This window comes from Elgaria multicarinata, chromosome 4, assembly GCF_023053635.1.
Source record: "Elgaria multicarinata webbii isolate HBS135686 ecotype San Diego chromosome 4, rElgMul1.1.pri, whole genome shotgun sequence".
NCBI lineage: Eukaryota > Metazoa > Chordata > Lepidosauria > Squamata > Anguidae > Elgaria > Elgaria multicarinata.
The window spans coordinates 75,886,991-75,912,101 of record NC_086174.1 but is presented as its reverse complement, the minus strand read 5'-3'; the positions used below and the strand labels follow the sequence as shown (position 1 = coordinate 75,912,101).

General features: G+C 39.9%; 1 protein-coding gene across 2 annotated transcripts in view; it reads left to right on the top strand.

The window, feature by feature from the left end:
• UTRN (utrophin) overlaps window positions 1–25,111 on the top strand; it is a 390,352-nt gene that overhangs the window by 336,324 nt on the left and 28,917 nt on the right. For both annotated transcript variants that reach the window (XM_063124582.1, XM_063124583.1), the window contains 7 exons: window positions 555–712; window positions 1,565–1,731; window positions 12,396–12,507; window positions 20,873–21,009; window positions 22,078–22,116; window positions 23,134–23,199; window positions 24,376–24,441. In XM_063124582.1, coding sequence (XP_062980652.1) covers window positions 555–712; window positions 1,565–1,731; window positions 12,396–12,507; window positions 20,873–21,009; window positions 22,078–22,116; window positions 23,134–23,199; window positions 24,376–24,441 — 745 coding nt within the window. The remainder of the gene's footprint in view (window positions 1–554; window positions 713–1,564; window positions 1,732–12,395; window positions 12,508–20,872; window positions 21,010–22,077; window positions 22,117–23,133; window positions 23,200–24,375; window positions 24,442–25,111) is intronic.

The following is a 25,111-nucleotide window of genomic DNA, read 5'->3' as shown; positions in this document are numbered from 1 at the left end:
TAAACCGGTATATCTTTAAAAAATTGATTTGCTGCCTTTTTTTGGTTCAAGATAGTGGTAGAAAGTTTCGCTATGCCTAAAAATAAAATAAAAAATATTTAGAACATTTCTTGGCTGCCTTTCAGGGCAAAGGCCCTCAAAAGGCAACTTACAACAATAAAATACATAACATTAAAAGCAATAAAATATTAAAAATATTAAAAGCAGTAAAAACATGTTTGCAATAAAACAGCAATTAAAACAATAAGATCAACAATAAAACCAGCAGATAGAGGTAGAACAAATCCTAAAAATCAGATGTATGGTTTTTGAGTCCATCGAGGTCATACAAACAAACACTTCCATGAGCACTTCAGGGACATTACAATTACAATTAGAACTTTTGTAAACCGCCCAGAGAGCTTTGGCTATTGGGTGGTATAAAAATGCAATAAATAAATAAATACCTTGAAACAGGTGAAATGTTGAGTACATGCAAAAATGAACATTGCTACTTCAAAACCGTTAGATCGAAAAGTAAACAGAGAGCCTCTCTTTCTCTTCATGCATTTCAGATCTCTTTAAGGAAGTGTCTGGGCCTACAGAAATGTGTGACCAGAGACAGCTTGGCTTATTGCTTCATGATGCTATCCAAATCCCACGACAGCTTGGTGAAGTAGCTGCTTTTGGAGGCAGTAATATTGAACCCAGTGTCCGCAGCTGTTTCCAGCAGGTAACAACTCTAGCTTTGTTTTCACTTTAAATATGACTTATTCAGAAGCCATTCATAGACACAACCCTCTTTTAAAGAAAAAAAGAAGTCATAATAGGCATGTAATACTAAAGCTCCATGCCAATTACTTAATCCATATAGTGTTCACATAGCGCAAAGTACAAATGCCTGGGTTTTCTGTTCCTCTACATCTACTTGTCATGCAAGATAAATCCTTTGCCTCTCACATGAACAGTAGCCAGTCCTAGTCCTCCTTGACCACACAAGTCCCCTTCAAGCATTCCAAATGAAGTGGGAGTGGGGTTACACATGGTAGGCCCCCCCCCCCAAATTCTCCATTCCCACAGAGGGAGTTTCAGACCTTCACTCATTCAGTGCAGAGATCTGAAGGGGGCTTCCATACATGTTCAGCTGAAAATGCTTAGAAACCTCCACACAATCAGGAACCCTAACAATACACAATTCGGATGGCATGGGGGCTTCTAAGAGCATTCTGAAACTCCCTCCCACAGAAATGGATGTTAGGGAAAGGGCTTGCGCACACAGCCCTATTGCCCTCTTCATGCTGTCATTTTGAATTCCTGAAGAGAGCTACAGCGTGACAAGCTTGTAGCATTGTGCTAGTTTACCCAAGGTCAGCAGCTGAAAGGATAATGATGTCCATAATTTTCTACTTTATTGAATGGTGGTAGCAGTAGCATTTTCATGGCTTGTGTGATAGTGAGTGTATTGTTGCCTTGTGTTTTCTCAGTTGGGCAAGATAGTAGTTCCTTTAAAAAAAAAAAAAGTGGGCTGGAATTTTTTTAAAAAATGAACATTTAAATAATTTCTGATCTTGTTCTCATTTCTCAGAATAATAATAAACCAGAAATCGGTGTAAAACAGTTTATAGACTGGATGCATCTGGAGCCGCAATCAATGGTCTGGCTGCCTGTTCTACACAGAGTGGCAGCTGCAGAAACAGCAAAACATCAGGCCAAGTGCAACATCTGCAAGGAATGCCCAATTGTCGGCTTTAGGTAAGCAGAATTATGATGCATGATGTTTCTGTGGATTGTATGAATAATATGATTGATCATACACTCTAACCCCATTACAGATGTCTTGCTATTATATTAACTCAGTAGTGATCACTTGCAATCAGGAAGATGGCTTCCCCACCACCCCATTTTGTGTGTAATGGGTTATGGATTCTCCCTTCTCTGAATAATCGTCCAGCGGTGTTGGGTTAGTTCTAGCGCTAGAGGACTGACATTTTTTTTCTTTACAATTGCAGCCTTCCATAGCTCTTACCCTTTAGATGATTTGGGCTTCAATCCCATCAGCCCCAAGTATATGTAAACATTGTTGCCTTTCTGTTTTGGAAGGGTTGGGGATAGGCAGGGCACAGAAAAAGAGACATGGCTAAAGAGATATTGAAAGTGTGTGAATACTGAGAGTACAGAAAGAATAGGAATGTGGCTGTTTTAGTAGTGTCAAACAGAACACAGCTTTACTGTACCCAGTCATAAAGGTGAATTATATGGCCAGTGTTGTCATGAACACAGGAAGTCATGAATAACAGGGTTTCACATAAAATGTTGAAACAGCTGGTTCAGCAGCTTTCAATGTAATCCTCTAAATTACAAACCTATATTCATGTATCAGAAAACAAAAAAAACAGCAGACATCTACATTACATCTAGCTATAAAGTGCACCAGCACTAGATAGAATTGACCAAAGCAATCACTCAGATCTAGATAGCAATCTGTCTGCCATAAGCTGGAACATCTAGGAGCTTGTTATACAAAAGAATATAAGCTGACTTGTTCAAAACCAAACCAAACAAAAATTGCAAGTGCATTCCAGAGTTGGAATGTTGGATTTCATATTGGGTCAGTAAGTATGAAGATATTATCTCTAGCACCTTTCTGATTATCATCATCATCATCTGCCCCAATGTCATTAGAACACCAAGGTATAAAAAGTCCTATCTAAACATTTCCCCCTCGGTTTTGGTTTTCAAAATGCCATTTTAACACTGAAAGAATGTAGATATATAAGCAACGCGTACCACCTGTTCTGTCGTCTGCTTCACGGAATTTCTTTTTTTGTCCCAGTTGAAATTCTCTAATTCTATCATTTATATGAAAAATGATTTGTCAACTGGTATTGACGATGGGGAACTCAAGTTCTGAAGAGCACACATCTCTCTCTGATTTCACTAATATGTATTTGTTACAGTCTAATGGGAAATGTCTGCGTTGTAATGAAAATTTGTACTAGGCCTGTTTTCCAAACACATTTAAGGATCAAGAAATCATTTTGTTAGCTGCTAGTCATTTCCTTCTGAGGTATTACTCTTAGTTGCTTAAGATATCCTCTTCTTATGTTTGTATGTTCTTATACAAAATGTGGTGATGTCCACCAATTTGGATGGCTTTAAAAGGGGGTTGGATAAATTCCTGGAGGGGAAAGCTACTAGCCCTGATAGTTGTGTGCTATCTCAAGTATTCAAGGCAGTATTCAAGGCACCAGTTGCTGGGAAACATGGGTGGGAGGGTGTTGTTGCACCATGTCCTGCCTTGTTGGTCCCTGGCCAATGTCTGGTTGACCATTGTGTGAACAGAGTACTGGACTAGATGCTAGATGTGAGCAGAGTGCTGAGCCAGCATGGCATTTCTTATGTACTTAAGTTACTGGACATCTGTGAGAGATGTTTATTAATTCAGTCCATTGTTGTATAGTACAGGTGGATCAGCCTTCTATATGTAACAGTGTCGATTACTTTTAGTCTTCAGCAATGTGCTGTCTCTCACTTTTGACACATACACCTCTCAGGTTGCTGATGACATGATCCTGTGCTCTTCTGCCCACATTATATTTTTGAGCAATTCATATTCAGGAACAATTTTGGGCTTTCAAGAAAGAAAGCTGGAACCTCCTTTTCACAGTGCTCAAGATCACCCACTTAAGCAGGTGATCCCCAGGATTTAAAGGGTTGCCCCAACTCTTGGGGTTCTTCTTCAAGTGCACCCCTCCCTAAGTCAACAGGAATAGTCTCTCATAGAAAAGTGCATGCTATCCTGTTTTTTGCTCCCATATTGCAGTAACTACTTCTGATCTGACAGCTGTTAAACTAGAAGCAGTTATTGTGTTTGGGAGCAAAAATGGGTGACGTGTTGGGCACCTTGAAATATTGGTGCTGGGGACTTGGGCAAGTGGGAATTCTTAGCAGGGCACCCCCAAGGGTCTGGGCATTCTTTGAACCCTGGGGATAACCCTGCTAAGGTAGTGATCTGTACCCCGTTTCCCCACCTGTCTACTGTCAAAAGCTGCCAAACCAGCCTCTGTACAGTCTAGCCTTGCTTGTTACCTTGTATGTTTTACAGCTCAAACATACAGGGCTCCAAACAAGGCAAAACTCTCCATTTTGGATAGCAGCAGTTGCACAACTGTGCAACTGTGAGTAAAAGTGGGGGCTCTGACCATGATCTGAATCACAATCAGAGTGGGGATGGGGGCAGTGGCGAGATGGGCAGGACAAAGGGGAGGCAATGACAGCCCTTCTAAAGTGCTGCTTGGGCACAGTTGGAGGAGCTGTCACTGACAAGGGGAAGGGGGCACTACAAGTGGCTTTCTGCTGCTGTTACCAAGCAGCTCACTGACCAATGCCCTTTACCTATGGGTTGTTGTGTCCAGGTTCTAATGATATGCCAAGCCATTCTGGGTAAAACAACCCCAAGAACAGCCTATGGGTTATCAGGGTGGGTTGTTTCCAAAAATAGTAATAACCAAACTGTGGCTAGCCATGCTAGTTTGGATTACACATTAATCCACCATGGGTTGTTCTAGACAACAACCCATGATACATTGGTGTGTTGTGCAAACCCAGCCAGTAACTTGGCTCCTGTAGCTTAACTTGAGATTGACATTACTGTAGATATAATCTTTCAAAATTAACAAAAAAATAATAATGCCATTTATGGAAATCATTTACAAAAACTGAATAAAATGTCACTTTTCAAATAATAGTTTGAGATTGCTTAGGAAAGGAGAAGAACCTCTCATGCAAACACTTGAGTCATTGCTGACTCCTAGAGGGATGCCTGCTTTCGCTGCTTACCATTCCTAAATTGAGCCTTTCCTAGGTAAATAAAATCTCAATCTAGCTTTTCCTTCAGATCAGATTTTTCTAAGATCCATGCCACAAGCAGGAGTTTAGGAATTTCCCCAAACTTCCTTACAATCAGGAACAGATGCTCCACACCAATCTGCCTCTGCCTCCAGTTCTTCCTACTTCTTCTCACTACTTGATGAAGTTACCTTTGGTCAGACATAAAATAAGAACCTAAAATATGTTATGTGTAACTTGATTTGCTCATAAAATTATCGTGTTTGGTATATTAAATTTCTAATAATAATAATAATAATAATTTGTCATCCGCCTCTCCCTCTAGATCGAGGCGGGGTACAACACAAAAGCAAACACCATAAAATACATATAACTGATTAAAACATTTAAAACACATTATGAGAAGCAGCACATTATTAAAAAGGCATCTTAAAATTCAACTGGGTAGCCCAGCCAGAAGATATCAGTCTTTGTGGCTTTCTTAAATTCCAGAAGACTGTTAACTCTTGGATTCATCCTAAAAGCGAGAAGAAGTAGAAAGAACTGGAGGCAGAAGCAGATTGATGTGGAGCATCTGTTCCTGTTTGTAAGGAAGTATAGTTTATTCAGGCAATAAATACAAATTTATTGAGTTCGCTTCTTTTTAAAAATAAATAAATAATTTTTTATTAACTTTTTACCTACAACAATACAATTAACAGAAAAAGAACATAATACATAAACACAAAATAGCATTTATATCATATATTCACGCTTAATCTATTAGACATAATCATAACATAAAAGTGCACCCCGCACCTCGGGATCTCATTCCTGTTTCCAAAAACTCATAGTTTCTTCTGCTGGTGGTTTCCCGCTTCCCTTAGAAAACACATATACGAGGAACTTTTTCCAGATTCCCTCAGAATCATTCGTTTTTACTATACCTCTTTTCACTTTAATATTGCATGTCAATTTATCATTAATAGCAATATCCCACACTTCTTTATACCATTCTTCAATACAATAATCACCTTGAGTCTTCCAGTTCCTAGCTACGATTAACCTTGCAGCTGTCAGCAAATTCGTTATCAATTCTTTAATTTCTTTACTACATTTAAAATCTTCTTGCAGTGAGAGTAATGCAACTCTTGGTGTATCTTCTATTTTCATTCCAACAATCTCCTCAATCTCTAAAAACACCATCTTCCACAGCTTTTGCACAAATTTACAATCCCACCACATATGTAAATACGTTCCTTTTTCACCACAGCCCCTCCAACAATCTGCTGAATGCTGATTATTGATCTTGTTTAATCTAACCGGAGTTAGGTACCACCTCCATAAAATTTTATAATAATTCTCCTTTATTCTCACTGACATATTTCTCAACACTCTGTCTCCATAGTCCTTCCCAACTCTGCTGTCCTATCTGTATCTTCAAATCTGTCTCCCAAACCGATTTTCCTACACTATCCAACAAACCTTTCTCAATTAATATATTGTATAATTGACTCATTAAACCTTTTGTCACGGTATTTTGTCCCTTATCCATTTCTTTTTTATCAATTAGTTTCTCAAACTTCGTCATCTCTCTACACTCTCCATTTTCTCTTACCCAATTTTTAGTCCATTGTTCCAATTGCCAATAATTTAGCCAAGTTAATTTACTGTCTTTTAAAACCTCTTCCATCTTCTCTCTTGTATTCATCCCTCTTAACCATTCTCTTAATTTCATTTTATTTTTCTCTATTAGAACTTTACTTAATCTATTCTTTAAATCTTCAGGAAAATTCTTTAACATTATCACCGGTGTTAAAGGGGAGCTGTTTAAAAGCAACTCCTTTTTATATTTGTTCCAAAGTTCCCAATGGAACTTCAAGAGCTGATTACCTAAATCATCAACCCATTTTTCCCCTCTTTCTTTAAAAAATACATTATGCAAATTTAATTCTATATTACTTGTAGTTTTATCCTCCATCCAGTCTAAATCACCTACCCCTAAAATTGCTTCAACAATATGTCTTAACCTATTTGCTACATAATAAGAACTAATGTTTGGGAGTCCCAATCCTCCCTTTCTTTGGCTTAAATACCATTTGCTTTTATTAACCCTAGGTTTCTTCTCCGCATTACAATAATTATTTATAATATTCTGCCAACTTTTTAACTCTGTATCTGAAATTCTTATTGGTAGCATCCTAAAAACAAAATTAATCTTAGGTAAAATCTTAATCTTTATTAATGCTATTCTTCCAAACCATGAAAGGTTCAGTCTTTTATATTTTTTCAATTTTTCTAATATCTCTTTTTTCAAACCACTTAAATTCTCATTTTCTAAATCTTCTAGATCTGAGTTCGCTTCTTAAAGCTTTCAAATACAATAATAATTTTGTGAGCAAACCAAATTAAACATAATATAACTTTAGAAACATAAAACATTTTTTGACCCGCCCAGAGAGCTTCGGCTATTGGGTGGTATAAAAATGTAATAAATAAATAAATAAATAAATAAAAGGCTGCTTTACATTTCTACAGCAACCCTCTACAACTCGTTGTCTTCCAGATATTTTGGACTACAATGCCTAACATTCCTGTTTATTGACGATACTCCCTGAGGCTGATGAGAACTGAAGTCCAAAATAACTGAATGGCACCAGGTTGGGGAAGACTGTCCTAAAGTGACTGTAGATCTGTAAAGAGTGCTAAAAAAAATAGGTATTGTTTCACAAAAATTTTCATCCCCCCTCAAAAATAAATAAATCACAGGGTCCCCCTCCCCTATGGCTTCAACATTTCTGGAAATTTTACATCTCTACCCATTCCTGTGCCTTTCTCACACCTTTGCTGAAACTGGGGATGAACAAGTCAGGCTTATTAGTTTGTCTCAAAATGGAGTCAGTACTTTTCACTTGTAACAAAGTCCTCTCTGCTGTAGGATGAAAACTGTGCAATCCCTGCCCTAGGCAGCTTGGCCTAAACCTCTAGTTATATGCTTTCTAGCAACAGATAAAGGGTTTTATTTAGGCCAATGTTTGATTCTGATTTATGTAGATACCATTTTTAGTTTAGTTCAGTTGGTATAATTGGTTTAAGCTTTCTCAACTGCTTTGAATTATTATTATTATTATTATTATTATTTATTTATATAGCACCATCAATGTACATGGTGCTGTACAGATAACACAGTACATAGCAAGACCCTGCCGCGTAGGCTTACAATCTAATAAGTTGTAGTAAACAATAAAGAGGGAAGGAGAATGCAAACAGGCACAGGGAAGTGTAAACAGGCACAGGGTAGGGCAAAACCAACAGTGTAAAGTCAGAACAAACTCAATATTTGAAGGCTATAGGGAAAAGAAAAGTTTTGAGCTTAGTCTTAAAAGCAGTGATTGAGTTTGTAGTTCTCAAGTGTTCTGGAAGAGCGTTCCAGGCGTAAGGGGCAGCAGAAGAAAAAGGACGAAGCCGAGTAAGGGAAGTGGAGGTCCTTGGGCAGGCGAGAAGCATGGCATCAGAGGAGCGGAGAGCCCGAGCGGGGCGATAGTGTGAGATGAGAGAGGAGAGATAGGCAGGAGCTAGGCAGTGAATAGCTTTGAAGGTCAGTAGGAGAAGTTTATATTGGATTCTGAAGTGAATTGGAAGCCAATGAAGAGATTTCAGAAGTGGAGTGACATGGTCAGAGCGGCGGGCCAAGAAGATGATCTTAGCGGCAGAGTGGTGGACAGAGACCAGCGGACTGATGTGAGACGAAGGAAGGCCAGAGAGAAGAAGGTTGCAGTAGTCCAACCGAGAGATAACCAGTGCGTGAACGAGAGTCTTGGCAGAAGAGACAGACAAAAATGGTCGAATCCTGGCAATATTATACAGGAAGAAACGACAGGATTTAGCTACTGCCTCGATGTGAGGAGTAAAGGAGAGCGAGGAGTCAAATATAAAGCCAAGACTACGAGCTTCCTTGACCGGAGTAAGCGTGACATCGTTGACAGTAAGGGAGAATGAGAGGTGAGGAGAAGGTTTAGGAGGAAAAACTAGCAATTCAGTCTTTGCCGAAAGGTAGCAAAAAGACTAATAACAATTAAAGAAATAAAATATTCCTGCATGCCCAGGGCTATAGCTAAAAAGAGATTCTGCAACTTTCTCTCTTGTATTCTTTAATGTTTTGAATCTATTGTGGTCTTGTTAAAGGTATTATTTGTATAAAGGAAGGCCATGGACACAGGATTACTATGCATGGGAGTGAGAATGCTTCTGTGTTTACATGCACAAAGCATTTTCACATTTGTATCTCACTGAAATGTTCTTTTGAAGTCTTATTTTGAGAATGCACTTGCATTATAGTCATAACATGATAAAGTATTTATACAATCCAGTGTTACTATTGATATCTCTTCATATTATATTATACAAACTTTGCCCAAAGATTGGATCCACACAAAAGGCGCATATGTGCGTGTGTGTATCATAGGGTGGGTAAGTGCACACATGCTAGGAAAGACTGATGTGCTTGTTCCCATGAACGAAAGTGATGTAGCTTATTCTAGAAAGCTGGCATCAGAAAGTGGAAGTTTTGTCTTCTGATGGCCCTTTATTATATACGCTGCGGCATGCAGGAAAGCAAAGAGGGAGGGTGTTGTTGCACCCATGTCCTGCTTGTGGGTTCCTGTTCGACAGCTGGTTGGTCACTGTGTGTATAGAATACTGGACTAGGTGGACCCTTGCTCTGATCCAGCACGGCCCTTCTGATATTGTTATGTAATGGTGGCCTATATAGGGACCGTACTGGAGGGAGAAGTGGCCAAGGAGAAGACATGTAATTGCCTCAGTAGGCACAATGTCAAAGCTTTACTCAGTATCTTTCTGTTGCTGCAGAAGTGCCAGATAACATGAAGCTATTTAAAATGACACTTGCTGCCTTTGCCCACAACGCTAAGCCAGAAATTGTTTTAACTGTAGTTTATTGAGAAAGCCTGGATCAGTCTCACAGATGAGTAAAGAAAACGTGGCTTGTTTCACCCAGTCCTCATTTGCTTTCCTCATCTCCTCTGCCAATATCCATCTGAAACTCCAAATGCTGCTGCAGAGCTCCTGTAGTGGCACAAATGCACATGTCACCAGCTCACTTACCATTGATCAGCTGCAGAAACAGGCAGGGAACTCTTTTTATATCTTCAGCCATTCCCAGCCACATCCCAAGCCAAAGAAGCATTGCTCCTTTCACCCCATAATAGACTCATACAACATTGTCTTTCAACCAGAAACGTTTAACCCTTTCGTACCAACCAAGAAGAATTAAATCTATCTATCTATCTATCTATATCTCCAGGAGTCCTGCATTCTTTCTTATTGGATTTTTTTTAACGCTGTTTACAGAATGAAATCATTTTTGTACAGAACTGAAGGGACATGAGCATTTTTTCCCCTGTTGATACTGAAAGCAGCCTCAAAGGAGGTTTGCCCTACACCACCTCCTCAAATCCCAAGACTCTGGAAAAGCATTGTAGGGAAGGTTTTGCTCAATTATTCCCTAACAACCACAAAGCAAGCAAAGACAGGTCTTTAATCCCCCCCAGATCATAAACACTGTTCTGTTAATAAGCATCCAAATCCTCCATAGTAAGCCTGTGTTAAATGCATTCTATGGAGATGTTTGTGTCTGCCAAAGGAAACCAACAATTCTTTCTTCCACACTGGGAGTCAAGTCAGCCCAAAACTTTTATAGGCAAGGTCAGTTAAATGTTCATTCCTTTGGAGAGTTATATATGTTTTACCCTCTGTGGGTGTAACAAACAGGGTAGCCTGGCTGCTAAGAGTTACACTGTGCTTTCAATACACAGTCTTATATAGATGGTCTTAAAGCGACCTCAGCTCCCTTTAATTTTTGCTCTCCTGGCAAAGCAGCTGCAAAGCTAGGTGGACTGGCTTAAGAGGGAAGGCTTGTCAGAGAGAAGTTGGGGGTGGGCGAAGGGGAAGGAGCCAGAGGTCTAATTCTGGAAAATAGCCAGTGAGAGTCACTCAGCCAGGGAAGTTTTCCAGCCGTTCTTGCCTCATCTCTCTCTAGTTTGGCACCCTGCTTCAACTGCTTGCAGGGTCCTGGGTTTGGGCACAAAGCTAAACAATGGTTAATGTATGTCAAGATTCATAAGCTATCTACAAACCATAGTTTCAAATAGCGGTTTGTTATATCTGAGAAAAATGGAAGGGTGTTCAGGGTGTTTCAGGGTGGGTTTGGATGTTCAGAGTGGGGTTGGATTTTCACACAAGTCACAATTTGGCTAAACAAACCATGGCTTAGTGTTACATGGGAATGCAGCCCTCTATCTAACTCTGCCAATCAATAAATAATTAAACTTGGCCCAAACAGGGCATCCACTTAGATTTCACTAAAAGCAGCTTCTCCGGTTCTGTTCAAATTTCCACTCAATTCAATATGCTGCTTCTAAGGGTCAATTGAGATATGATGCCATTCATACATTTAGCAATTACATGAATGGTAGCAGTTGTGTTTTTTTACACCTGCAATAGCAGGTTTGACGGATTTAGTCCAGATCAGGACTGCAGCAGGAAGCAGCCCCCCAATCCCCTGACAGAATCCTTATCCAGATTAGGGCCCCTGAACTTGCTATTTACTTCTCTAGAAAAAAGTTCACACAGCTACTAATAGAATGGTTTCAGATCTGCCTAACGCTGGTCAGATCCAGATATTTTAGGACATTTTAACAGCACAGCACAAGGATCTAAAATCTGTGTCCTATGGGACACAGGTAAAATCATATTTTTTTCTGACATGTTTTGAGAAGAACTGTGTTTTGCTCTTGGGTATAGTGAATTGATTCTGCTTCTGTTTGATCTGTTCTGTTTGATTTATTTCACTGTTTTTATTGCTTTTAATGGATTCTACTTTATTTTTGATGTTATATACTTCTTTGTAAAGTAGATAACTGATAGGCAATATAACTACATAATAAATAGATAAACAAACACAAGTAATTTTCACCCATTCATTTGTGTTCCTTAACATACCAGGATATCAGTACTACTAATACCACAAAACCCAATATATGGCATTGTTGTAAAGGCATTTCAGTAGTATTATGGACAAACACAATGGGGTTGGATCCAAATGCATGCATAACAGGGCTGATGAAACCTGATCTCTGCCCACCCCTGCTGAATGGCATGGGCTGTGCCAAGGAGGACTTGGAAAAGGGGAGAATCGCTGAAAAATGGGCAGGGCCAACCTCCATGTGTGCTGCCATTGAAGAGGTTGCCTCTGCTTGATATTTGAAGGCTCCCATTCCCCTCCAGTCCCCCATGCCATAGTCCATGCTATTCATCAGGATCCTCAATTCCTTGGAGGATCTGCCAAGAGATAGAAGGGCCAAATAATTCAGCTTCTCATCACATGGCCCTGTTATGCATTTGTTATATAGATCCAACCCAGTGGGACAATATTGTAGGACAGGGGGATCCAGGCAGTAACACTGTATGGAGATTTACATCAAGCCACAGAGCCTATGGATCATGAACACAAGTTTTTGAGACTTCCTAGAAACAGGGGCATTTTCATTATTTTTCCATTGTATTTGCAGATATCGGAGCCTGAAACATTTCAATTATGATGTCTGCCAGAGCTGTTTCTTCTCTGGTCGTACAGCAAAGGGTCATAAATTACACTACCCGATGGTGGAGTATTGCATACCGGTGAGTACCCATTTACTGACTCTTTCTAATGGATTCTTCTTGGTTTATTCCATCCTATACCTTCCCTCCGGTTCTTTGACAAATTTATTTTTCTAAAGTAACTACTATTTTCTTGGATTCAAACTTAGTACTTTGAAGACAGCTGAAGTATTTATGGGATCCAATTCCACCAATGATAGGGATATTTCAGCTTTAAATAAATGCTGTGGTTCTGCTCCTACTTGGATGGCACTGGGGGATTATTGCTTAGTCCCTTGGCATTGCCAAGCCCTCCCTGCAAATTGGCAGTCAGACAAAGAAGTCCATCTCCAAGTCAATGTGTTATTATGGAAATTAGTCAGTCCCTCAGTAGTTCAGTTACAGACTTAGCACCCAATGGCAAACTAAGGCTAACAACCTTGATTAAGTTGGCACAATATAACTTGGACTACCTAAAGATCCTGTGAGGGATGCTGTATGGCTAGTAGAACAGATGTTGCAAATCTGGTGCCAGCCTGCAGAACCTGGGAGGCTCTTCCCCTAGGGACTGCTTGGGATGGGCTAACCTTGCAGAACACCTTACTTCCAGAAGCTATGTCCCCCGTCTTGATCTGATGTCTGATCCTTGCATCTGTCACATCAACTTCCTCTGTGAGTTGCTGTGTTTCCATAGAGGGAGAGGTTAAGATCAAGCTGTGATCCAACTGATGAGCCTGCACCTGGACTGACTCTTCCCTATCTTTGTCTCCCTGAATCTCTGGTCCATCCCCACCCCTTTGCACTGTTCCTCCTCCTCAGACTCTGAGTTTGTTCTCACACTTTTGGCCAAAATACTAGGTCCAGTCCTGATAGGCAGTTATGCCATGGGGGTGCCAAAGGGCTGTATCTTATCCCCAATGCAGTTCCACATTTACGAGAAACTGCTATGGGAGGTTATCTGGAGGTATGGACTGATATGGACAGAGGTGACACATAATATGCTAGTGACACATAAGGGAGGGGCCATAGCTCAGTGTGATAAAGCACATGCTTTGCACGCAGAAGGTCCCGGTTAGGACAAGGGAAAGAATTTCTCCTGAAACCCTAGAGAGCCATTGCTGCCAGCCAGTGTCAACAATACTGTGCTGGATGGACTAAGGGTCTGACTTGGTATAAGGAAGCTTCCCATGTTCCTAGACACCCAGCTCTATCTCTCCTTTTCATCAAACCCAGGTGAGGCAATGAGTGTTCTGAACCTGTGCCTGGGTGCATTAATGTACTAGATGAGTGCCAATAAATTGAGACCATTAGTGGGTAATTTGTCTACCTGGCTAAGTGATGTTCAACCTGCATTGGAGGGGGTTGCACTCCTCCTAAAGGACCAAGTTTGTAGTTTGGGGGTTCTCTTGGATCCAGAACTTTCATTAGAGGCACAGGTGTTCCCGGGCAGCTGAACGCCTTTGGCGTAAGACCAGGGACTGGGCGGACTTTGTCCATTACAAATTTGTACTCTCCTCTTTCTCTTCTGCCATTTCATTGGCCAAACAGCAGTACTACTCAACGCTGATCCAGTCAAATGCTAGGCATCCTCAGCGGTTCTTTGCGTCCTTCAATTCTCTTCTGAAGCCTAATCCGCCATCTCTCCCCGCCTCTCTGTCTGCTAATGACTTTGCCTCTTTTTTCAATGCTAAAATCCAAACTATCCGCTCTGATCTGGCCAGCTCTGCTCCTCTTCCAGTTCCTGTTCCTCATCTGTCAGTTCCTCCTGCAAATTTCTCTGCATTTCCTTCGGTCTCAGCTGATGAACTGTCTACAGTACTGCGCTCTTCGAAGCCTTCCACTTGTTCTCGTGATCCGATTCCTTCTCGCGTCTTTATTAATCTTATTCCCGCTATCCTCCCTTCCTTGCTTCATATTATTAATCTTTCTCTGTCCTCTGGTTCATTTCCTTCTACTTTTAAACATGCTACAATCTCTCCCATTCTCAAGAAACCTACTCTTGATAGGCTATCTCTGTCTAACTACCGACCTGTCTCTTTGTTGCCGTTTGTTTCAAAGATCCTGGAGCGTGCGGTCTACTCTCGCTGTCTTGACTTTCTTTCTAGTAACTCTGCTTTGGATCCACTTCAATCTGGATTCCGTCCTCTGCATTCCACCGAAACAGCCCTTACTAAGATCACCAATGATCTCCTTACTGCCAAGTCTAAAGGCCATTATTCCGTTCTTATTCTCCTTGATCTAACTGCAGCCTTTGACACGGTTGATCATGATCTTCTCTTAGATTCCCTTCATGACCTTGGATTTTGTGGCTCTGTCTATAACTGGTTTGCCTCCTATCTAGCAGGTCGCTCTTTCAGCGTGTTGGCTAATGGCAGCTCGTCTTCCTCCTTCCCCCTTTCAGTAGGGGTTCCGCAAGGCTCAGTGCTTGGCCCGTTGTTGTTTTCCTTATACATGTTGCCCTTGGGCAAGCTTATTCAATCTCATGGCCTCCAATATCATCTGTACGCCGATGATACACAACTATATCTGTCATCTCCGGAACTTTCTCCTGATGTTCACGATCGTATCTCGGCATGTCTTTCAGATATCTCAGCTTGGCTGCTTCATCATCGTTTGAAACTTAATATGGCAAAGACTGAATTGCTTGTTTTTCCTCCTAAACCTTCTCCTCATCTCTCATTCTCTCTTACTGTCAATGATGTTACGCTTACTCCGGTCAAGGAAGCTCGTAGCCTTGGCTTTATATTTGACTCCTCGCTCTCCTTTATTCCTCATATTGAGGCAGTAGCTAAATCTTGTCGTTTTTTTCCTGTATAATATTGCCAGGATTCGATCATTTTTGTCTGTCTCTTCTGCCAAGACGCTTCTTCATGCGCTGGTTATTTCACGGTTGGACTACTGCAACCTTCTTCTCTCTGGCCTTCCTTCTTCTCACATCAGTCCGTTGGTTTCTGTTCACCACTCTGCCGCAAAGATCATCTTCTTGGCTCGCCGCTCTGACCATGTTACTCCGCTTCTGAAATCTCTTCATTGGCTTCCAATTCACTTCAGAATCCAGTATAAACTTCTCCTGTTGACCTTCAAAGCTTTTTACGGTCTAGCTCCTTCCTATCTCTCCTCTCTCATCTCACACTATTGCCCCGCTCGTGCTCTTCGCTCCTCTGATGCCATGTTTCTCGCCTGCCCAAGGGCCTCTACTTCCCTTGCTCGGCTTCGTCCATTTTCTTCTGCTGCCCCTTACGCCTGGAACGCTCTTCCAGAACATTTGAGAACTACAAGTTCAATCGCAGCTTTTAAAGCTCAACTAAAAACTTTTCTTTTTCTTAAAGCTTTTAAAACATGATGTTGTGCGGACTTTATACTGTTAGTTTTACCCTACCCTGTGCCTGCTTACCCTACCCTGTGCCTGTTGGCATTCTCTTCCCCTCCTTATTGTTTTACTATGATTTTATTAGATTGTAAGCCTATGCGGCAGAGTCTTGCTATTTACTGTTTTACTCTGTACAGCACCATGTACATTGATGGTGCTATATAAATAAATAAATAATAATAATAATAATAATAATAATAATAATAATAATAATAATAAGGTGGGCTCAGTGGCACAAAGCACCTTTTATTAGCTTAGGTCATATACCCACTATCTTCTTATCTGGACTAGCTACAGTTATCCATTTTCTGAAAATCTTTTCCCCCCCGGATTGCTACAATGCACTATACCTGGGGCTACCTTTGAAATGGTCCAGAAACTTCAGCTGATCCAAAATAGGGCAGCGAAACTATTAACAGGGGCTGGCCAATGTGATCATATTACCCCAGTACTTTCTCATCTGCACTGGCTGCCAGTCCATTTCCTGAGCCTGATTCAAAGTGCTGGTACTAACATTCAAAGCCCTAAACAGCTTGGGACCAGGCTGAGGGATTGTCTCCTCCTATATACACTTGTCTAGATCTTAAGATCAGCATCAGCAGCCCTTCTCTGGGAGCCTCTGCCAGAAGAAGTGAGGTGGGTGGCTACTAAGAAGAGGGCCTTTTTTGTTGTGGCACCCAGGCTCTAGATTGAGCTTCCCAGAGAGGTTCCCCTGGGCTTCCCAGAGGGATTCACACTGTGCTCGTTTTGGCACCAGGTGAAGACCTTTTTATTCTCCCAGTCATTTTAGTTTTGTTTGTATATCTGGTATTGTATTTTAAATTTATTTTTATATTGCAATTTTAAACTTCTGTATTGTAGTTTATCATCTGTATTTTATTGCCTTGTATTTTATGGACCCAGGCTGAAGTTAAGAATATGGACCTAAGCTGTAGTGCAGAGACTTATTTAGGCTTGATCTAGAGGGGGAGTTGTATGTGATCACAAGGACTTTGACCTTTTAAATTTGAAAAGTAGCTATTCATGCCATATCACAAATGGTTTCTGAAAGTACTCTGCCTTGTGGAACACAGAAAGCTATTTTCAAAAATAAAAATAAAAATATAGCATTCCATTAGACAAAGAAGTTTGGAGCTGAACTTAGTTATTTGGAGACTAAACACATTGGAATCAACGGGATTTAGGTTTGTCATGGGATTTAGGTTTGTCAAGTCCTATTGATTTAATTGGGTCTTCCCTCAATATGACTAAGTCTGACTCCAGTCCAAGGAGTTAATTGCACTGTTCTCTGCATTTAACCCTAGCCTATTGTTACTGATGTACAAGTTCATAATTAAGTTTTACTGTTGGTTTATTTTTATATAGCTTTTATTTATTTTCTGGAAAATGGAGGTGTAAAAATGTTCGTTATAAATAAAACCCCAATGCTTAATCACACATGAACAAAAATGTTCATAATCCTTCTTCATTATTATTAGTTATTATTATTACTATTTTGAGACATTATGGTGATCAGTTTTGACAGATAAACAAATTGAAATGACCCTGAATATCTGCTAGAAAATGCTAACACCTACTCCATTCCTTTTGACGTACTTACGATTACTTGTGAGTTCATGCTCATAAAATAGTTTTTGGCAATGTTAAAAGAGACTTCAGTGATAAATATGGAAATACAGAATCATACTTTCCCCATGTTTATGTAGTATCTGTTGTTTGGATCCACTATAGTGTTGGTGTAGTGGTAAGAATACTGAGTGGAACATTTAGCATGTGTCTCCATGAACAAAGTAATGCTTTTCCCAACTGGCAATCTCGCTGGCCATGTGGAACCTATGGCAATATTATTTTCTTGCCAATAGAATTTCTGATTAAAGATGAAATGGTTTTTGTCCAAAACAGTTTCAGCCAGTGAAAGAAGAAAAGGAGAATAAAATTAGGCTTGTGCCCCCAATTTATTGATAAAAACTGTGAAGTCTATAATGCAGAATTTGAACCTGTCAACCAATGGTCTCAGAATGGCTTAAATATGGAATGTAGCCTGATACAATGGGCCTTCCACCCCCTTCTAACCCTTTTATTGGGTAAGATATATACAGGACATCTCTTTAATTTGCCATGGCAGCTAAAAAGAATTAGGAAAGCTGAACTGGTGAATTAATAGCAGGAATGACAACATCCATTTTGAGATGCATTCAAGTGCTAACTGCATCAATTATTTGGACAGCCTGGTAAGAAAGCCTAGAAGCACATCATTATTCAAGAAAGCCTCAGATTGCAACACAAAGGGTATGATTTAATAGTTATCATCCTGCGTATATTAGAAACATCTTATTGAATTGACAGTTTCTGCGGTTCTGGTGCAATTGTTCAAAGATTTTTTTCTTGGATTTGAATAGTACTATGACTTATGGCATAGAGGATGTCCTAATGATGTGTTGAGGACAGTGGGAAATAGAGCAGAGTAACAGAGTAGGAATGATCTACTACATACAAATGAGATACCTAAACTTAATAGCCAGTGTGTTCGAGTGATTAGAGTGTTGGACTGTGAGTTGGGAGGTCTGGATTCAAGTCCCACTCAGCCATGAAGCTCAAGAGTGGCATTGGGCCAGTCATTGACACTCAGCCTAACCTACCTCACAGGGTTGTTTTGAGGATAAAATGCAGAGAAGGATCACGTAAGCCACCTTGGGTTCCTTGGGGGAAAAAAGGTGGGATATAATAATAATAATAATAATAATAATAATAATAATAATAATAATAATGTGTGAACACCATAATAAAGCAGTGGTACATTCTTGTGATGAAGAAATATTGGTAACCACTTAATCAGAAGTAACACATCAACAATAATAAAAAGGGAGAAGTGTCACCAATTATTATGAGGTTTAAGTCCACCACAGTCATTTTTTCCATGTGGCAATTGCAAATATTGTAAAAATTCAGAAAGAGTCAGGGTTTGCATCTTGATGTATATAAATGTATTTCATAGTAACCAAACAACAGTGATATCTAAACCAAACAACAGCTAATATCTAATAAGGAAATGAAATATGACTTGGGCCACAGGAGTGCCTACAAACATATTTCAGAAATATCATCCCATTGTAGGAGCAATATAGTGTTATGGGTGAAGTATTTAAACAGCTATGGTTTGTGCCACAGAATATCTGTCCTATCCAGCTTGCATGACTTGTCAGTTTCCTGAAATAAATCACCACATAGGTAATTGTGAACAGTTCGTTGCACAAGTTTCAAGCACTGGGAAAAAGCTAGGTTAAATAAGGTCTCATATATATTAAAATTGTCAATTGTTCCAACATGATGAAGTTCATCAGAAGTGACTGATCTCCCTGGCAGGGATGCATTAAAAAAAAGAAAGAAAGCCCTCCTCTGGTTTTAAGCCTCAAAGGGAAATTATGGAATTGAAAAAAGGTCAGCTTCAGCACTTTTCAGACTATGGCTAGGAACAAATGGAGCAATAAGTCAAGCAAAGTGAAATGGATTTTGTCCACGCAGCACCTTAAAACCCAATAAACCAATCTTAATCTGAAAACCTTTTGGAATTATTTGGAAGCCATGCAAGGACAACAAACATCAACTACTGAGGAATAGTTTCCATACAGAAGTTTCATAAATAGCTTCATTTGGAGCTAGAGGCCACTACCAAGAAATAGAATTTACAATCAAGATATCTAAACATCTCAAATAGCTTTAGTAGCAACATTGAAAACGTTCTTCTTTCCTCTTGTTCTTGTCTGCATCGTAATGGTTTGTTTTATCTAATGCAAATTCCTTTGCAGTATGTTTTACTATGGTGGACAAAATCCGTTTCAATTGACTAGAACACTGTCTACATATTAGTTACTCTGTATGCCTCTACCAATTCTCTTTCACCCTGCTGATTCTGTTGCAAAAAACATGGGTCTACTCACACAACAATATTGGTGGGACCTTGGGAAGAATTATACATTTTTTGAAATCGTGTCTTTGTGTTCCTCTGAATCCCAAATCTTCAGGAATGTTCAGAATTAGATTTGGTCTACTTCGGAAGAGCCCCGCTTAAATTCAGACATCTCTCAAATCTTTCTGAAACAGACCAATTCAGTTCAGGATTCAGCTGAATTTGGAGCATTCCCCTACTAAGCCTCCTCCCCCTTTTGGTCAGGAAAAAAACCTGTAGAAAGTTGTAACTTATTAACTGGGGGTGTGGGCACACAGCATTTCCCCCACCATTCCTCCTGAGCACCCTTCCCTGGAGCATGCCCTGAACTTCTGCTTACTGGCCTGGCTGGCTGTCTTGTCTAGTCACCTTCTCTCAACGTATCAATGACAGTACTGTTAGGAAAGGGTCCTGACTGAGTGAGTGGGCAGACAGGCATCTGCTGACCCAGGCCACCTACCCCAGCAGGCATCACTATGATTATGCATTGCTTTGCCCATATGCATTGCAGCATTTGTTTGAGTGGGCAATGTGAGTTGTCTATATAACCTGCAGATGGAGGATGAGATCATCTGATGCAGGAATGCAGTTATTGTGTTACTCTTATGGGGACTGGCAAGCATGTTGCTGTTTCCCTTAGCTTGGATGCTGCTGGAGAAGAGGCAGCAGCACAATCTCAGGCTTAAAATCTTCAGTTTCACCACAAATAAAGTACTTTGGTGGATTAAAATGCTCTCTAATGTTGTGATTAAATTACTTTTCCTTTAAAACATAATTTGATGGCTTTTAGGGTTTTGCCAGTTCTAGCGTCTGTTACAAGTCACTTTATTAAATTAAAAAATGTATATACATTGTTGTATAATTTAAGAACTGCTGGGCTTTTAAAGCAAGTAGCAAAGGAAGAATTTGCTTCTTAGAATCAAGCTTTTAATATTCTTGTGTTCAGCTCTTAAAAGGTCATTTTTAGTTCTTTTAAATCATTGTCATTTGCACTTTGCCATCAGTTGGCAGTGTAATGTAATGTATCACTCAATGCTGGGAAAAGACTGTAAATATTTAATTTATGTTTTCTGTATCCCCCCCCCCCCCAGACAACATCAGGAGAAGATGTACGAGATTTCACCAAAGTGCTAAAGAATAAGTTCCGGTCAAAGAAGTATTTTGCTAAACACCCACGGCTTGGCTATCTACCAGTACAAACAGTCCTAGAAGGTGACAATTTGGAGACGTAAGTTTTGAATACATACCAGTGCTTCTTTGTACAGAGTTTTCAATCACTGAGACATTTTAATGGTAAAAGCCACAGTGAGATATTGCCTCCTATGAATATGGTACCTTAGAGTGAACAGTAGAGTAATACAAGAATGGTGATTTAAAATTGGGTATAATAAAAATGGATTTGCATGGAAAATATAGGCTATAGTTGTGGCTGAAATGAAGATGAATACATTTTGATGAAAGGACACAGTACAGCTAAAACTAAGCATTTTAAGTTCCATTCATGTGAATGGGAATGAGTTAAGGATGACCTTAATTTTCCCATTAAAAGTGCTTAAAGTAGGTTGGATCATGCCTAGAAACTGCTCCTTATTTTAAAAAAAACCCACTCATTGAAAGAGAGGGTGTACTTATATCTATTGGGTTCAAAATGTGTTTTAAGAAAATTAATGGAAGAGGAGACTACGTTGCCATTGCCTAAGATGGCCCCATCAGATATTTTCATAATGAAGGTCTTGCTAAATTAATCTCTGGTTATTGCCTGCATTTTCACAGTGTTACTAAGTGGTGAAGTTCCTGTTGGAATTATTCTTATGTAGTATTAACATTCCCCTCAGTTCTCCTTTCAACAATATCCATACTGTAACCAGATAATATACCTAAATGCTGGAATCAAATCCAATTCTGCAGAGGGAACAGGCTAGACATTTACATAATGATAATAAAATACACTTTAAGATAATTTTTGTATTTATTTTATTTGTACCCCACCTTTCTACCAAAAATTGGCACTCAGGGCACCTTACAGACACAATTAAAATTGATTAAACAATAAATTTAAATGCAATAAAAAGATAACAATTACTTTATTACTATTCTGTTTGCTTTCCAAAGGCTTGTCTCTGATCTCTGATATGTTGTACTGCAGTTTCTGGTTTGGCCACTTTTCTTTGTCTCAGTTATTACTAAAGGAAATTATTTGGGAGGACCAATGGATAAGTAGTTTATGTTTTTTTACCTGCTTAAATTGCATTAAACGTTTTGTCCTGCTTTCCTTCTCTCTATTCTTTTCTTGCAGTCCCATCACACTCATCAGTATGTGGCCAGAGCAATATGAGTGAGTATCTGCAATCCTTCTGCCTAGAGAGGTGTTGGGTTCAATCACTACCACAAGATGTAGTGATGGCCACCAATTTGGATGGCTTTAAAAGAGGGTTGTATAAATTCCTGGAGGAGAAGGCTATCCATGGCTACTAGCCCTGATGGTTATGTGCTACCTACAGTATCAGAGGCAGTAAGCCTGTATGTACCAGTTGCTGGGGAACATGGGTGGGAGGGTGCTATTGCACCATGTCCTGCTTTGTTGGTCTCTAGTCGACAGCTGGTTGGCCACTGTGTGCACAGAGTGCTGGACTAGATGGACCCTTGGTCTGATACAGTAGGATTCTTATGTTCTTAAGTATTACTTCAGCACATCCTATTTCGATTAATGTGGCTTCTTCTTGAGCACAAACATGCTCCTCTATATCCCCCATTTATTCTTGTGGAATAGGCACTGGAGAAATTCCCAAAGGATTACACTTCAGTAAATGAATGGTTTTCTTAGGGCTCAGTCCTGTCTGGATGCTCGTCAGCCTCCAAAATCATCGCCTCCATATTCTTCTTGCTCTGCTAGATTGATGATTTCGCCCATCTAGCTAGGGATCTGCAGAAAGGGAGGGAAGGAGATTGGGTTGGCTGGAGAAATCTTTGTAAGCCAACCGCTCCAGTCTCCTTCCTTCCCCACCCACATAATTGCCTCCTTTTGACCTCATAGAGGCAACTAGTGCAGTTCTTTCCATACTTGCTGCATGGGGCAGAGGGCAGGGAGCTAGGACTCCTTGGTCTGAGGTCTGAGTGCTGTCTCTGGCATCGGATCCAGGAATCCAAAGTATCATTTGGCACCCCAAACTCTGCCTAGGAGCCATAGGCTTGCTCTCTTAATGGTGTGCATTTCCTAATATATTTTCATGAACCCCTCAGCTAGTTAACAGTCATAGGACCATGTTTTTGAACAGTATTCTGTTTGTTTTTTATTTTTCTATAGTTTGACAAATGGCATCAATTTCTTGTCCTTTATTACTTTGTTTGCTAGTCCCTCCCAGTCTCCCCAACTATTTCATGACGACACACATTCCAGGATAGAGCACTATGCCAACAGGTAAGAAGCCAAAACAAAACAAAACAAAAACACCCAACAACAACCAGGAAATTTTACATCTCAGGACAAGGGTCTAAGTTTACAAAATGAAATATACCTTTAAAAATATGTACTGTGCTGTACAAAGATAAAGTTATCGATGAAAGCTTCTGGAAAATCATCTAATGTTGGGAGTAATGTGATGGAGTTTAATGTTTAATTAAGGTGACATACAACTAGCGCTATTGCCATGACTTAATTGCTTCTATTGTAGACCGATTGTTGAATGTAGTTCTGAGGTAGAGCCTTATTTATTTATTTAGGAGATTTTCTTCCTTCTTTTGGACTATAAAGTGGCTTATAAGCACACACATCCTTCCCAGTAAAACAGGTTAAAATAGAACCTGAGCAATCCAGCAGAAATACTAGTGGTTCTCACAGATTTGTAACTCAGTTGATCCCAAATACCCTCTGAATGGATACTGTTTCACATGTTTTCTGAAAACTAATGCCAAAGGAACAAGGCAATTCTCCTTTGAGAGTGAGTGCCACCATTGACAGGCCCTGCCCCCAGCCTCTGCATCCCTGACAGAGGGAGAAGACAGAGCAGGGCCTCTGTAGATGCCCTACATATGCTAGGTTCATCTAGGAGAAGGTGAGCCAGGCCTTCACTTTGATTTGTCTATTCTTCATCTACTTACATGTATGTTTTCTGAAAATGGACTTACACTCTTGACCCAAAGGTATTACTGATTCCCGCTACTTTCATTTTGCCCTGATTTGGTGGCTTGTGAAGTTGAAATATATGCAGTGCAAGAGTTTTGTCATTTAGTTCAGTAGCATCATGACTAGCTGCATGATCTCCTTTGAAAAGTCTGGGAAAGCCTGCTTGTGTGAAGGTTTTGACAGCCAAGGCAAAGGTGATGAAAGAGGATGGGTCTTGATGAAGGAGTAACAAAAAGTGGGACAGTGACATGTCAGTAAATAATACAGAAGCTATGACATGATGTGGTGCTGAGAAAATAACCAGGTTTGGAAGCAAGGAGATAAGCATGAAAACTTCCTGAAGAGTCAATTAAGAATTGGTTATCCTCACATTGACTTACTTGTGAACCACTGAAATTGCCTGAAGCAAGATCTGAATTCTGTGAAATCCAGTCTTATTTATTCTTGTCTGAGTTCCTGTCTCTCTTTTAGGCTGGCCCAGATGGAACGGACCAATGGTTCCTTGTTCACAGATGGTAGCTCCACCACAGGAAGTGTGTAAGTAGATTAAGCAAGTATAATTGCTGGAAAATGTCAACTCATTTGATTATAGCTGTCTGATAAGTTCTTCAGCAATTGCTGTGAATTTTAGCTTCCAGCAAATAGGTAATAATTAGAACTTCCCAGTTGCCTGCGTTAATGTCACATTGTTATAATAGCATAAGCTGGTAATATGTAGCATAAACTGGTAATGTTCAGTTTGCTGATGAGAGTAAGTTAGTGAAGATGAGAGGGTTTTTGCGAGGCAACCTTTCTTTACTCACAAAAATACAGTTTGGAAAAAAGGTACTGCATAGGGTCCTGCCACCAATTCTCGTAGCTAGCTGTATAGGCATTTTTAAACAAGCCCTTTTTCATTTTACTTTTTCTTTCAACCTACATACAGCTGCAGATTGGGCAAGAACACAGAGGCAATCACAGTATATAATGTTGTGATTTGTGAATCTAATAAACATGAGTGATGATGGAGACTAGACTATGATTTAGTCATGCTGAATTGCTTACAGAATTGCAAGTCTGGAGATAAACAATATAATAGACTTCTTTCCATTTGCTTTATAATGAACAGAGTTTGAGAATGTTTGGATCACTTCCAGAACTTCAGAGGTGTTTGTAATACGAAGAACAATTTGAAATGTTGCATCCTGTTAATTGGCCAGACAAAATC